Source organism: Eublepharis macularius, chromosome 17 (genome assembly GCF_028583425.1).
Source record: "Eublepharis macularius isolate TG4126 chromosome 17, MPM_Emac_v1.0, whole genome shotgun sequence".
NCBI classification, from domain to species: domain Eukaryota; kingdom Metazoa; phylum Chordata; class Lepidosauria; order Squamata; family Eublepharidae; genus Eublepharis; species Eublepharis macularius.
The window spans coordinates 28169246-28181902 of NC_072806.1; the positions used below are offsets into that span (position 1 = coordinate 28169246).

General features: G+C 51.8%; 1 protein-coding gene across 1 annotated transcript in view; it reads right to left on the minus strand.

The window, feature by feature from the left end:
• Positions 1-12657, minus strand: part of BLTP2 (bridge-like lipid transfer protein family member 2) — a 30900-nt gene that overhangs the window by 5951 nt on the left and 12292 nt on the right. The window contains exons 16-29 of the mRNA XM_055001475.1: positions 11493-12564; positions 10454-10645; positions 10091-10293; positions 9885-10003; positions 9215-9435; positions 8684-8874; positions 7192-7291; positions 6896-7098; positions 5970-6252; positions 4310-4467; positions 2285-2491; positions 1733-1832; positions 1341-1523; positions 57-178 (exon numbers count right to left, since the gene is read on the minus strand). Of these exons, the coding sequence (XP_054857450.1) occupies positions 57-178; positions 1341-1523; positions 1733-1832; positions 2285-2491; positions 4310-4467; positions 5970-6252; positions 6896-7098; positions 7192-7291; positions 8684-8874; positions 9215-9435; positions 9885-10003; positions 10091-10293; positions 10454-10645; positions 11493-12564 (3354 nt within the window). The remainder of the gene's footprint in view (positions 1-56; positions 179-1340; positions 1524-1732; positions 1833-2284; positions 2492-4309; positions 4468-5969; positions 6253-6895; positions 7099-7191; positions 7292-8683; positions 8875-9214; positions 9436-9884; positions 10004-10090; positions 10294-10453; positions 10646-11492; positions 12565-12657) is intronic.

The following is a 12657-nucleotide window of genomic DNA, read 5'->3' on the forward strand; positions in this document are numbered from 1 at the left end:
GCTCCCCCCGACAAAGTGCTGTGGCCCAGGGGAAGTGGGGGAAGCCCTAAGAGCACCTTGCGTTTCGGCTCAACGTGCAGCAGCAAGTTGTTGACAATATCCAGTATCATGGCATACTGTGCCGGGTTGGTGGAGATCTCCAGGTCGTGGTGGATGAGAGTGAAGGTGTCCACAGCCCCTGGAAGCAGCAGCAAGGGAGGAAAGGAGGAAGGAGAATTTGGCTGGGAAGCACCCACTGGAAACAGCATCCCTGAACCAGCTGCCCCAGACACTTTTTAAAAAAAAATTATAGACCCAAGAACACAATGCTTTCCCACAGAGCCTGTTCATATGTGCCTCCAAGGACGTCCATGTGAGATGTGAGGAGGAGAGATCAAGGGGGAAGCAGACCTCTGTATTTTCAATGACTGTGGAAAATGCAACCCAGTGCTCCTTGTCTGTGGGTAAGCCTGGGGGAAGTCAGGAGGAACCAGGCAGTTTTATTAACTGGGGGGGGGGGGGGAAGGCATCCCGAAAACAGTCTGGATCATGCTGGGATTGATTTCAGACAGCTTTCAGATAGGGACCCAATTTCTTTGCAAGGACACCTTTTTAACTGGAATTATATTCCACACTCATTGGATAATGCACTTCCAATCCTCTTTATAGATCATTTGGAACGGATTTTTTCGTGTGCGGAACAAAAAATCCACCTCAAATGATTGATAAAGTGCATTGAAAGTGCATTATCCAACATGTGCGGAATCACTAAACTGATTTGTGATTAAAACAGAAAACCGAAAGGCAGTTGTAACAATAACTTTTAAACCTTTATAAGGACTATTAACTGAATGCAATCTTTTAAAAAAAATTTGCAGTGCATATGGGGAAAACCACAACACAGTTTCACTGGGCCCCATCATGTAGAGATACTGATGTTATCTTCTCTACACAATACATTATTAACTTGTAGCTCCCAGGCACAGGACTTACAAGCACTAGGTCAGCCAGTTTTAAAATGGGAATAGGAAAGAGCCAGCGATGGCTAGTAGCTGTGGTGGCTGAAAGCAACTTCCATGTTCAGACCCGGGTTCTCTGAGTGCCAGTTGGTGGGGAAGAGGGATAACAACAGAGGAGGCCATTGGCCTCTGTGCCCCAGCTAAAAAGTTTTAAAAAGGCCATTCTGAATGAGATCCATCCGTTCCCCTTGATTTTCTCTCTGGCTCTCCCAGTGCCCTGCACCATCTTTCTCCTCCTCTCCCCAACCCTGCCTGATATCCATCAGGGAGGGAAGAGCAGTCTGTGTAACCCAAGGGGCCGACCCCAAGGCATGCGTCCTCCTGCCCCCCGCCATAGCGCACCCTCCTGCTTCTTGAGCAGGTCGTCCTTGTCCGGATTGGGAGGAAGCTGAGGGGGCTTGATTTGGGCGGCCAGCTCGGGGTTGATGTCATGGCTGTAGCTGATGTAGTACATCCGGCAGTTGCATCGCGAGATGATCCGCTGGACCTGCTGCGTTGGCTGAACCTCGTGTGGCTGGTTCCAGTCTAGGGAGAAGCAAGGCGCGGACGGAGAATTAACAGCTGAGCTCCTGGCGGGGGGGGCGGGGCGTCCAACCCAAAGGCCCAGAGGGACGGAACCTGCTAGACTGGGACTGTGGGAATGGGCTGCCAGATGGGTTGGGACAAAAGATGTCCCCCCTGGGTCAGGCAGGCTCAATTCTTCTGCCTGGGCCTGCCCACGTTGCCGCACTGACCTGTGGTGGTGCTAACCATCCCGCCCACTGCCTGCCCGCTCTCCATCAGCTCCTGCACAGAGTCCAGGCTTCGCTGCCGGTGCTCTTCAATGTTTTTGACCTGCAGACAGACAGACAGACAGGAGGAACTCGAAGGAGACAGCAGCAGCAACGCGGGGGAGAGGAGGAACAAGCCCTGAGAGAACTGCCTGCCTACAGGTATGCCTCCACATCCTCTTACAACAAGGGCCCACATGATGTGTGAGCACCAAGAAAACCAGATTCCACCGGGCAAGATCACCTCCTTGGTGGACTTCCCCAGGCCTCTGGCTGGCCCTTGTCAGAAACTGAATATCGTACTAGGTTCTAGTGCAGCAGGATGCTTCTTAAGCTCTTACGATCGTTTATTCAGAGGCAGCATTTCCTCAAAACGCCACAGATAGTAGGAATCGGCACCAGCTGCTGCCTTCATGCTTCTGCTTGAATATTTTTCAAGAAGTACGTAGCTGGCCGATGTTAGAAATAAAGCCCCAGATGAAACAATCCCCTTGATCGCCATCCTTTTGGGCTCACCTCCAGCCAGAGCTGCACGTCCTCGTGCTCAGAGGGGCTGCTTTCGGTGGTGGCAAAGTATTGCATCCCATCCAGCCCACACGTCCACGAGGTCTTCTGCTTGAGCGTGTCCCCATACCAGGCTGGGTGATGCTGGCACTGGAGGAGCTGGGCCTTGGCAGCGGAGACGATCACGCAGCCTTCTGTCTCTGCTCCGCGAAGGACCATCTGGGCAGCAGGAGAGACCCCCCCCAAGAGTATCATGAGAGGAGCATCTCCCCATTAGCTGAGATGTGGTTTCCTCTCTCTTGGAAACAGAGGTCTACAATGGACACGGGCAGGGCTTTTTTTCAGCGGGAACGCGGTGGAACAGAGTTCCGGCACCTCTTGAAAATGGTCACATGGCCAGTGGCCCCACCCCCTGATCTCCAGACTGAGGGGACTTTAGATCGCCCTCCGCGCCACTCGACACAGGGAAGGTGTCTTTCACATAGCATTTACCAAAACTGGAAGGTATAAGCAAGGGCCACCAGCATAAGGGGAGGGGTGGGGTGTTGAAAAGGAAATGAATCCCAATGAGAGCCCTTGGTCAGTTGTAGAAAAGGGGCAAATTCACCAGGGCAACTTAAAGACAGCAACAACAACAACAGCAGCAGCAGATTTATATATCACCAGGGGTCATTTCGTAGAAAAAGAGCTGGAGGAACTCATTAACATAACTCATTAGCATACGACATGCCCCTTGCCATCACTGGAAGTGTGTCATTAGCATGACTGATTTGCATATGCCACACCCCAACATCATCTATCCTGGCTGTTTCAGACCCAATCCTGGCTATTCAAAGCCAAAATTGGGCCCAAAATGGCAAAAAAAGGCTGAAAAGGGGCCCAAAATGGTCAGGATCGGTCTGCTGCTGAGCGGGAGAGTGATCCACCACCCATCAGAGGGCCGATCTGGACCATTTCGGCCCCAATCCAGGCCAAAATGGGCCCAAAATGGCTGAGAGTCAGGTGGGTGGGGCCACCTGTCACGTGACCTCTTTGGGGTACCGGAACTGTGTTCCTGCACGTTCCCCCTCGAAACGGGTCCTGTATATCACCCTTCTGGATAATGCCTACTCAGAATGGTTTACAAAGTGTGTTATTTATTATCCTCAGAACCATCAGCCTGTGAAGTGGGTGGGGCTGAGAGTGGGGCTGAGAGAGCTCTAAGAGAGCTGTGACTGACCCAAGGTCACCCAACTGGCTTCAAGTGGAGAAGTGGGGAATCAAACCCAGCTCTCCAGATTAGAGTCCTGCTGCTCTTAACCACTACACCAAACTGGTGTAGTGGTTAAGAGCAGCAGGTGTTTATTTCTCTCTCCCGTCTTATCCTGTTTCTGCTTAGTTATTTTAAATTACTTATTTTTATTTTAAACCAATGACTATTTCATTTTGAGGCAAGAGATAATACTAAAGATGGCTTTCTGTAGAAATTTAACTTTTATCTTCTATTAATCATTTAACTATGATGAGAACTAAAAACTGCTGCAGTCCAGGCTCAAGAGCAAACAGAGACTCCAGAACGACTTAAGACGGATGATGTATTTAACCCGTGAGGTCTGTAAGTGATATCCATCCTGCTTCATCCATTTCTACTTCAAATACATTCTCCGTGTTGGGAGGAGTTACCTATAGCTGAGCCCCTATTATCTTCTCCATTTGCACTTTAAAGACAAAGATTTATTGAGGGATCATTCTTTTCTTTTTAAAAAAGGACACAAAGCTTGAAAGTAGACTCTGCACATCAAGGTTCATGAGCCATGGCAGCTAGAGAACTGAACTGCCGCGTTCCAAAAATCTGTTCTGGGCTAAAGAGACCCTTTTGACTGAACTATCGCCGTTCTTCTTGCAACCCAAAATAGCAGGGAACAGGGAAGCTCATACAGGCGATGATGCGCTCTGCATCCCGCCCTGTCCTCTGGCCCAGGTCGTGCCACGCCAAGAGCAAGCTTTCAGTTTGCTCTCCAAAGCGATGTGCGAGGAGAGGGTGCCCCGGGTGGGTACCTGGCAGTTGACAAGCTCGATAAGGCAGTTGCGGTTGAAGATGTCATTCGTCTGGCAGGCCGCGATCCCACAGAGCTGCTCGCTCACCCCTGACTCATCCTCCGTGAAGACCACAAACTTGTCTGTCTCTTCAATGAGCTTCTGCAGCATGTAGGCACCTGGAAAAGGAAGCAGGTGAGGTGGATTGTGGCTAGGTAAATGACCTAGAAGTGAAACACTGGCAGGAGAGCAGTGGGGGGGGGGGCTGGGCTTTGCAGGAGGCCCACACAGGCTGGTGGAGCAAGACAGCCACTGGGGTCCCTCAATGAGCCTCACGCGGCTTGTGCAGTCCACACCCAGGGCCCAAGTTGTCCCGTGTAGCACCCACATTAAACTGTTGCACCAATATAGATAAAAGCACACGACAGTAATCAATACTGAACAATACTATGCCATGTACTTGTATTCTAGATGAACTTTTAGACTTTGCATGAACCGTCTGTGTGTTTTTTCTCTGTGTTAGGTAATTCTAACAGGTGTGCTTTAATCTTTTGACAGTTAATTAAAATAGTGGACTCTAACGAGATTAATGTTCCTCTATCAGAGATTCAACCAATGGTGATCTCTCAACTTTTTCTGACACTTCTCAAAGATTTATAGTTTTGTTTTGCAAGTTTGAGTATAACGTAATTTTTTACTAATTGGAAGGTTATACAAAAGAAACTATGAATATTCAATGAAGCATCAGACCAATTATTGTTTGTTTGTGCTATCACGTGAATAGACCTTAAATATTTGCATATGATGACTTATAAAATTGCAAATTCAGATAGAATGGCAGAGCTCTGATGGAAGAAATCTCTTGAGAGAATTTAGGTGAGAACTTTACCTATGCATTTCATAGAAACTTTGATTATGTTAAACTTGGAATTTATTAGGAAATGTTAGCAAACTTATTTCTTATTGCCTTTCTGTGTTCTGCTTTTATAGGATTTATATTATTAGCCATTTATATTTTGATTACTTGCTTCATTAAAAAACTAGGGTGTATTTTCAATAAAGTGAAATAAACTCTAGACAGGTGTCTGTGTGTTTGATAAAGAGTTGCAAAGCAATATTGAACCCTATATAAATAAATGTACTGATAAACAGGTGGTTCAAAGAACTTATCTGTTTGACAGGCCTGAGAACTAATTGCTGAAAGCTTTCCAAAAGAAAAGATACATCTTTCTTTTGGCTAGTGGAAGCTTAGTTTCAGACACGGGCGAAAGCTCGTTACAAAACAATTCAATTCATTTACTTCTCACATTCATATCCAAGTCTCCTTTCATGGAACTCAAGGCCGCATCCCATCACACAATGCCCTTTACTCTCGTTTGAGCCGTCCCATCGGAGGATCCCTCCCTCTCCTCCTGACCGCCTCCTGCCCCTCCGTCTTTCGATTTTACCTTTAAAAATTGCTTTGTGCATGCATATGCCCACTCATTCAGCCCAGGGACATCTTCCCATTTTGCTTTTCCTCGTTCCCATCTCGTCCCTGAATCATCTAGGCCACATAAGGCTGCGGGCTGCAAAGGCATGTATGGAGGGGCCCCCCAAACCTCAGGCACTCAAGCCTAGAAGGATGGAAGGGGCTCGCTTTTGTAAGCTTGACTGCCAGGAAGGCTCCCCCCCTGCTCACCTCCAGAGGGGCTTCTCTCTGTCCGGTTGCTGTTGGCACGCAGTGGAGGCTGGGGGCTAGGGGGTGGCCCCCGTTTGAACTTCTTGGCAGGCAGCTGGGTGTCGATCTTGAGGCCCTTCATTGCCTCAGTAGACAGGTTGCGCTTGAGCACCGCTGCTTTCTTGTACCCGTCGTAGAGGCCAAAGGCAATGTCTCGGTTAGTGGTGGTCCAGGAGGCCCGCAGATCCACCAGCTGCAGCTGGTGCGTGTGAAAGGTATCATCGGCATCACGGGTGGACAACTCCTGGGGGGCAGGACGAGAGGCATCACGGCAAAGACATCCTGGACAACTCAGCATGAGAGCTGCCATTCCTGCCTGAAGGGCTTCGAAGGAAGGAAGTCTACTTCCTTAACCCCAGAAGGATAAGAATTCAGCCTCCTTCTCCAGCTCTTTCTGCCCCAACAGCAGTCCCCATCTTGCATTCTTGCTGTAATTCATTCATTCCGACCCCCCACCCCCCGCCCCAAGGCCACATACAATTTTTAGCTCTGTATCAGATTTCTGCTCGTTTTTGAATTTTGTGCTATCCAAACCCTATTACTCTGTTTATTGGATGCTCCAGCTATAGATATTATTGACTTACATTATGTAGTCTGCCTTGAGTCTCAGTAAAAAAGGCAGACTACAAACAAACAAACAAACAAACAAACAAACAAACAAACGGCTTGGAAAGCCCAAGTATCAGCTGGAAAACGATAAGCCAGAGCCACTGAAGCGCTCAGGAGCATCTCAATTTGCTCTGCCTCCTCCACAGCTTCAGGCTGATTCAGCCAGAGAACTCTAGGTGGGGGGTGGGGGAGAAGAAGGATCGCCTACGTCTGGGACAGTTCCTGGGAAGGCTGTCCTGTCCTGGCATCACCTCGGCCAGCAAACAGGGGGAAAGTACCTCCTCAGCAGTGCGGACACTGTGGCGCTGGTATGTGAGGGACGAGAGGCTCAGCAGGTGGGTCTTCTTGACCAGCAAGTCAAGGCGGTGGTCGGCATTCTCATCACAGGTGGAGGCCATGAGATGCACCGTCACCAGGCTCAAGTCGCTCACCATCTGGGTGATGCTCCACTCGGAGATGAGCCGCCTCATCACGGTGCCCGCTGTGGACAAGGGCTCCATTAAAGCAAGACTGCTGCCAGGTGTGCCACGGGAGATTGTCTTAAACCCGTTTCCTCCCAACTCTGCCCACTCACCCTGGGGGATGAGCCGCTGGGTGCCACGAGTGAAGATATGCCCTTGGGCGCATTCTAGTTGGATGCCACGCTGCTGGGCAAAGGAGGCCCAATAATGCACCTAGGGAAGTAAGGAGAGGAGTCGTCACTGGGTTTTGTCTCCAGCCAGTTACCATCTGAAGACTTCCTCGGGAACGGCAGAGTTAACAGTGCAACACTGTCTTGGAGCAACACTGGCCGAATAACAGCACCACAAAATTCCCTACAATGACATAAAGCAACAGTGTAGGGGGGTCACCAGCATCTTCTACAATCATTGTAACTTCAAAGGGGCATGATGAGGTGAAGCAGCAACAGAAGGAGAGCCACTGGGGTATAGCGGTTACGGCATCCAACTAGGATCTGGGAGATGCAAGTTCGAATCCCCACTCTGCTATAGAAACTTGCTGGGTGATTGTGGGTCAGCCATATGCTCTCGGGGTAACCTACCTCAAAGGATTGTTGTTGTGGGGATAAAACGGAGAAGAGGAGAACAATGTAAGACACTTTGAGTCCCCCCCAGTGGGGAGAAAGGCAGGGTATGAATCGAGTAAATAAATAACAAATAAAATGCATGTGAATAAATGAGCACAACAGTTGATTCAGACAGGGAAATGCCAAACATTAATTTAAAAAAATCAGCGTATGGGGGAAGAGTTAGCAGGTCAGATGGGAAAATCGCTCTTTGTAACTAAACATGTCCCCACTGAAGTCAACGCAGAGCCCCAAGAGGAAAAGGTATTAGTTTAATAGTCCTTCCTTACATGGCAGGAAGGGAGAAGTGTCCTTCCGCCCCAGAAAGGATGTTGGATCAGTATGTTGTTTGCACAAAGGAGGTCCCTGTTGGCCATAAATCCAGGAATGCAGGTAAGCACCCCTACAACCACAACAGGAAGAGGTATGTTGACAATGGCCGATTCCGCACACGTTGGATAATGCACTTTCAACGCACTTTATCAATCATTTGAGGTGGATTTTTTATTCCGCACACGAAAAAAATCCGTTCCAAATGATCTATAAAGAGGATTGGAAGTGCATTATCCAATGTGTGCGGAATCACTCGATGTTGCAGCAGGAAAACCACAGAGCCCCAGCTGGGTACAGGTGCAGCAGCAGCACCCCGCATCTCAGCTGGTCCACCGGCCAGGAAAGCTGGCCATTACACACTTCCCAGAAACTGCTTGTGTGCAAGTCAGGGCAGCATCCGAGGGAAGAGCAAAGCAGCCGCCGGCAAAGGCAGGGCCTGATGCCCAACCAGGTGACTGATTACAAGATGGGTTTAATTCATCTGATGCACTTGGCACTTTACATTGTATGAATATCCTACGATTTTCTCTTTAAGCGAGATTATTGTTCCTTGCTCATTCACTGTACCTCCGGTTGGGTGGGCAGACGCCCGGTTTTGTTGTGTTTCCAGCCAGGCAATCCGGCAAGGCAGAAGGCACCAGAAAGAGGAGCCTTCCCTGGGCCTCACCTGGAGCTTGGGGAAGAGGGCTGTGAAGGAGAGCTGCCGGTAGTGCTGCCCCAGCTTCTTTTTGCTGGGCTTCATGTTGCCAAAGAGCTTTCCGCGGCAGATGGGCCGGGTGACGCTGGTCCAGGTAGCCCAGAAGTTCTGCATCCAGCGGAGGGTGCTGCTGTAAAGCAGGATGCGGGGCTGGGAAGGCTCTGTGGGAACACAGAAAGGGGAGGCTGATGAAGATCTCCAAAGTGCCTAAGAAAGGGCTCGTGCCCAGTCCTTGATGACTGCGGAGTCCAGGTGCCCGCACCACCCATGCCCAGGCATCTGAATTCAGGACACTGCCCGGGAGCAATTCTTAGCTCAGCATTTGGCCACACAAGACTGGCTAAGCAGCCTTTGCCCTGAAGCCGCACAGCCCATTAATCCAGCAGCTCCCCTAGTCAAAATTTGCTTGCCCCCTCACTAAAAAAGGGGACATAACCCCCCCCCCAAAGCATCTATGGCTACAGAGGAGAGCCACAGTGTCCACAAGGCAGTGGTACACACCCCCGCTGTGCCGCGTCAGGTCCATGCGGATGGAGAGGTTGAGGTTTTCGGAGCGGAAAGCCCGATAGGAGTCGTGCTGCTGGCCCACAGGCACCTCGGGCAAAAATTCTGGCGAGCGCAGCACCACGCTGTGGTGGTCATGGGGGTTCCCGTGGCACAGCCACGTTAGATCCAGCGTCATGCATAGCTGAGGCAGATGGAGGAAGCAGCAGTCATCGTATCTGGGGGAAGGAAGAGGGAAATTTACCCTGGTTAAGTCTCCAGGCTGGTGCCCCGTGGCTGGCCCTCTGCACATTTAGAAATCCTGCCAAGCTCTTGGGGCTACCCACATTAGATTTTGGATGCAGCAATCGGGCCGGGAAGGAGGCATGTGGCACTCCCCCAGTGTTCGCCCATCTCTCCTCCTTAGCCGTAGGACCTGGCCCTTCCTCTCCCCATACCTCTACATCAGTGATGTCCCCACACTTTTCCTCCCCCTATGGTGGCTGCTGGTACTTTGATACAGGCGGCCACGGATTTTTCACGTGTTATAAACAAACAAGGCAATGGCCATAAGGGAAAAATGCCATAAGGAGGACTGCGGGACAAGCGGATCAGCAGTGGGTGAGCTCATGGCATCCCCGAGCCGAAAGAGGCCGCCGCAAGGAATTCCCCTCGCCCCTTGACTCACTTGGAAGCTGTGCGGACGTTGACGTCCAGGTCTCCCTTGAAGACAAACTGGCCGGGCTGCCAGTGGAAGGACAGGTGGCTCCACTCCCAGTGCATGTTCTCCGTGGTGTTGTAAGGGTCCTGGCAGGGCAAAGCCAAACACAAGAATGGGACAAAGGCCAAAGCTCAGCCGACGCTTGCAAGACTTCAGCTGCTCCCGGGGTTTACCTCCGTGGCCACCTGGTGGAGGTTAGCCTGCTCGATGTCCATGTGCCAGTTGCCGTGGAGAAGCAGGCGGCTCTTGTCCCACCACGGCAGCGGGGCGCTGGGGTCCTCAGAGGGCTTGGTCAGCAGGTCGACGGCTTGCCCAATGAGCGTCCACGCAGGGTCCCAGCAGGGCCCCCATACAATGGTGTACTGGAAAACCTCCGCTGTGCCAAATGGGGGAAAGCACTGCTTAAGCACAGGGGCAAAAAACCTCGCTCGTTCTCTTCCCACCAGCTAGCCATCGTCCTTCATGCGGCAGAGGCCAGAAAAGTTGACCTCCGCTTTGCCATGCGGGCGTGCGCCTGTGTCCTCCTGGTGACTTACAGTGGAAGTCGTGGAAAAACTTCAAGGGGGGCAAGTTCCTCTCCACTGCCACGTCGCCCCACGGGGCCCCGAGCTGCAGCACCTGCCGTCGGCGAGAACAAGGCGGACCTCGTTGCTCGGCTCCAGCCAGTCGGCCAGAGAGCCTCCAGTCGCGGATCTCGAACAAGTACCGGGGGTAGTCCCGTATACGCACTGTGGGTCAATGTGGAAAGAAGGGCAAGGGGTCAACTGAAGGGGAAAAAAGCAAACAGTGGGGACAGAGAATGCAAGATGGCCTGCTCTGCGTCACTGCCACGAGTCGAAAACTTGCTTTGAAAAACTAATCGTATTCCACAAGGAAGTTATGATCAGATTCATAGTTCTTGCTATTTCAAAACAAAAGTTGCATCTCTAAATCTTTTGAGCCTTATTTCTCTCCCCACCTCCTGGACCTGCTGGATGAGGGGCAAAAATCCTTGGCTCCTCCATCCACTTCACAGCCCCCAAATCCAGCCTCCAGATGCACTGCCTGCCTATGCCTCTCCTTGACGACACTCTGGGACTTCGCTGTACTATAACCTTACACCAGTTCTATAGGCATTTTAATAGTCGTGGCTCCCCCCTCCCCCCCAAAAATCCTAAGAGCTGTAGTTTGAAGACAGTGCTAAGGAGTGCTGCTTGTGACTGCTGCCCTTTGCACAGATACTGGTCTCCAGGGAGGAGGGAATTGGCTAGCCCAACCACCACCACCAAGGCCCTTTAAAAAGCAAAGCCAGAAGTAAACCAGGCATGTGGGACTGAATCCAGATCCAGCTAAGAACGTGCCCCTCCCCTCCCCCGTCACCTGCCGTTGATAAAGCCACTAAAGAAAGCAGCCAGGAATCGTTCCTTTGGGCTTGAGTTCGGCTCCTGCCCAAAAGTCCCTTCCTAAGGAATATCTAGTCTTATGCAGCTCTTCATTCCCAAATGTTGCTTTGGGAACCACCTTTTCTATACAGATGTGATTAAATAAATACATCAGATAAAGGCTGCAAGTTAAGTCCCCACCCGGAGCACTGACCAAGGAAGGTCTTGACGCTGCCTTTGACCATGCGGCACCAGTGGGTAACAAGCTCCAGGCCTTCAGGCGGGAAGGGGCTGACGCTGTCCAGCTCCCGGACCTGCTGGAGAACACGTTCGGCACCGTGGAAGGACTCATCGGCCAGGGCCACCAGCTCTAGGTCAGATAACGTCCAGGTGAGCAGGGCCTTGCGCATGGGTGTGTTGCTGTAGAGGCGATGGGAGCGCTGGATATAGATCTCAATGTTCTTCTTCTCCAGAGAGGCATACAGTTCCTCGATCTTGCGGGCCGGCAGCAATTCACCGTGCTGTTTGCGCAGGGCTGCCACTTTGGCATCCAGCAAGCCCAAGCGCTTGGCGCTCTCCTTGCTCTCGTCCTTCATCAGCTCGTAGTTGTCCCGCAACTTCACTTCAAAGACATCATCGAGGAAGACCCAGGAGAACTGCTGGACCTTGAGGAGGAGGTCCGGTGGGAGGGCCGGTCCGGGGCTGAGGTCCCGGTCAGCATAGTGGAGTCCCTTCAGCCATTTCTGCACGCCCAGCGCCTCGTCCAGCGTGGCGGAGAAGTCATATTGGTAGGGGAACTCCACCGCCATGCTGGCGCACGAAAGCACCCAGACCCTGTTCCTCAAGGAGGTCAGCGAGGGGAAGGGCCCACGGTGCAGGATCATCTCTTCCAGTTCGGGCAGGGCCTGCGCTTCTACCTCCTTGAAGACAAAGATGCCGTTGCCGTCGAAGCCGGCCACTAGTCCAGGGCAGTAGGCGTGAAGGGAGGCGCCGTGCCGGTTCACTTGGACCCGTTCGGCCGCCAGGCTCAGGTAGTGGGTCTCTGAGACAAAGGCCGTCGCCTTGAGGGAGCTCAGCTCCAGCGCGAGGCTGAGGAGCTTCTTCGGGGGAAAGCACTCTGTGACGGAGGCCCCGTTTATGTCCTCGAGGGCTGGGCCACGCAGGGGCTGTGGCGACAGCATGCTCTGCAGCATCCTGTAACACTGCAGGGTAGCTAGGAAGTGCTGGAACAAGTACATGTGGTCCGAGGGGCTCCACAGGACGCTCAGGCTGTCTCCACACTGCACCTGGAGAGACAGCAGTCAGCAGAGGGCCCCTGCTGCCTTGGCCCCACCCTTTGGAGGCTCCCCCCCAAAAACCTGGCCTGCAGATTCCACTGT